We start from the raw sequence: 2,323 nt of genomic DNA, 5'->3' as shown, positions 1-2,323 counted from the left end.
ACTAAAACTTTATTTATATATATGCTCTGCCTATCCTCGGTTAACTATATACGGAATTATCTGACTCTCAGCCCACGTTTCGCTGAGTTCAATGAGTATGTCGAGTCGTGTATAAGTTAAACTCGACAGTGTCTGGCTCTAAGCCCACCTGTATCCGAGTTTAATGGGTATGTTGAGTCTCAAATAAGATAAGCCTGACAGTTTCTGATTCTAAGCCGACATATCGCTGAGTTTAATGGGTATGTACAGTCGTATATAAAATTAATTCGAAAATTGCTGACTCTTAGCTTACGTTTTGCTGAGTTTAATGGGTATGTCGATTGTTCTATAAAATAAAAGTCTATATTTCGTTCAATTTAAAGCGTATTTCCAGTCGTGTATAAGATAAACTAGACAATTGCTGACTTCATCCCACGTTTGGCTGAGTTTAAAGGGAATGCCTAGTCGTACACAAGGTTAACTCGACAATATCTGGCTCTAAAATCACGTTTCGTTGAGTTTAAAGGGTATTTCCAGTCGCATATAAGAAAGTTTCTCGCGCTAAGCCCACGTTTCGCTGAGTTTAATGGGTATGTACAGTCGTAAACTCGACAGTTTCTATACTAAATTCTATAAACATTCTTTAAGCATTTGCAGCTACAAGCACAGCATGCCCTTTGTCAAACATCTGCCAATTACAGGGTATAAACAGTCGTTGAAATGTGTGTCACAGCGCTGCAGTTGCAGTTGCAGTGGCCGCCACAGATATCAATCTGTCGATTAACCAATATTGCCGCAAACCTATCAAATTGCATAGCTCAATCCCATAACTCCCCCCCCCCCCCTCCTCCCCTCTCTCTCTCACACACACACACATACGCACACACACACCACCGCATCAGCACGCACGATCGCCCGCTGCTGGGCGTGGAAGCAAAAAAAACACGCGCATCTAACACGTTCCATTAGCCAAGCGCACGTTTCATTCCATTTCGTACCGCTCAACGAAAAAAAATAAAATAAATGCCGCCTTTTATTGTTGTGTGAGAAACTTTACTCATATTCAACTTAGCTTAACTTACGTGTGTATATATATAGATACAATATAAAAAAAAACGTACATTTTTGTTTGTATAATAATAAAAAAAAAGAGAAGAAGAAATATAGGTAATCAAAGCCAACAACAAGCTGTTTGCGTTTGTTTGTCTGTTTTGTTTACAAAGCTATGTTTGTGATGCGCGCGCCCCGCGCTCTCCCTCTCTCGCTCTTTGGCTGGCCTGGTCTATCATTTCAGCAGCGTTGCCAGATCGTTAACAGCAGCAGCAGTGGCGCTGCCACACCCCAAGCACCGCTGCTGCTCAGTTGATTGGCGCCATTGCAGCCATCCGTGTCGCAGGTGTAGATGCAGCTGCGATAATCCATGCGATCGCCCTTATTGCGCACATAGTCACAATAGTTGCCCAAATCCTTGGAGCTGCAGAAACGCTTCGCCCCGATGCCGCCCTCGAAGCGGCCCACATGCTTCACACAGAAGGTGGCGCCATGTACGCTGGAACAGTTCTGCGGCTGGATGTCCGGCTGATCGAAGCGCTCGAACCATTCGCCGCACTGGAACGGATTCTGCGTGTCGCTGGCATCGCATACGTAACACTCAATCGCCCAGCTGCAGCGCAGGCAGAAGCAGCACCAGAGCAGCGCTGCCAACAGCAGCGGCGGCAGCAGCGACGTTGACATTCTTCTTGTTTTGTTTTGTTTTGTTTTGTTGCCTTTTGCTGTATTACCTTTGGTTTCTATGTTTTTTTGCTGTTGTTGTTTTGTTGCTGTCCGATTGCACAATGCAGCTTGTGGGTGGCTGAGCGGGGGCTTAGGTGAGGTCTGCAATGACGCACTACGCACACAGACACACACACAGAGACAAACGAAGAGACGCAAAGAGACCAAAGTCGGCGTCGTCAGCAAATGCCAAGCTCGTACTGAAACGTTGTTTTAACTTCGTTTCCATTCGTTTCAGCCGCTGCTGCGAGCGGCACTGACTGCGACTGTATTCGTGTGTGTGTGTGTGTGTGTGTGTTGAGCGCTTGCTAGACCGCGCTCTTTCTCTCTCTATCTCTTGCTCACCTGCCACTGTTGTTGTTGTTGTTGTTGTAAGACTCGGCTACTCTAGCCCTAGCTGTCAGCTGTACGGCACATCCTTTTGCTGGCGCCCCCTGGCGCGCCTTTCCGCGTTTCTTTTTATCGTTTATCGAAACTTGTTGCTTGGCAACAGCTATGCAAGGCAACAGGTACGCCGTTCCGACACCGACACCGACACACACACACACACACATAGACACACGCTCGTTGG

At 46.6% G+C, this 2,323-nt stretch overlaps 1 protein-coding gene across 1 annotated transcript; it reads right to left on the bottom strand.

Annotated features, from left to right (window-relative positions):
- Positions 1-1,010: 1,010 nt before the first annotated feature.
- On the bottom strand, positions 1,011-1,959 carry bou (boudin). The gene has a single exon (XM_064682751.1). The coding sequence runs from the start codon at positions 1,711-1,713 to the stop codon at positions 1,270-1,272; it is 444 nt and encodes a 147-aa protein (XP_064538821.1). The 5' UTR covers positions 1,714-1,959; the 3' UTR covers positions 1,011-1,269.
- Between the last annotated feature and the right edge of the window lie 364 nt (positions 1,960-2,323).

Source organism: Drosophila montana, unplaced genomic scaffold (genome assembly GCF_035044405.1).
Source record: "Drosophila montana isolate Dmon_TW-CO22-7 unplaced genomic scaffold, ASM3504440v1 contig_2496_1, whole genome shotgun sequence".
Lineage (NCBI taxonomy): Eukaryota > Metazoa > Arthropoda > Insecta > Diptera > Drosophilidae > Drosophila > Drosophila montana.
Note: the sequence above shows the minus strand (reverse complement) of the source record. Positions and strands in the feature narration are given on the sequence as shown.

What these genes read in the sequence shown, in the direction of transcription:
- bou (XM_064682751.1), bottom strand. Translation starts at nt 1,713, where the DNA reads ATGTCAACGTCGCTGCTGCCGCCGCTGCTGTTGGCAGCGCTGCTCTGG.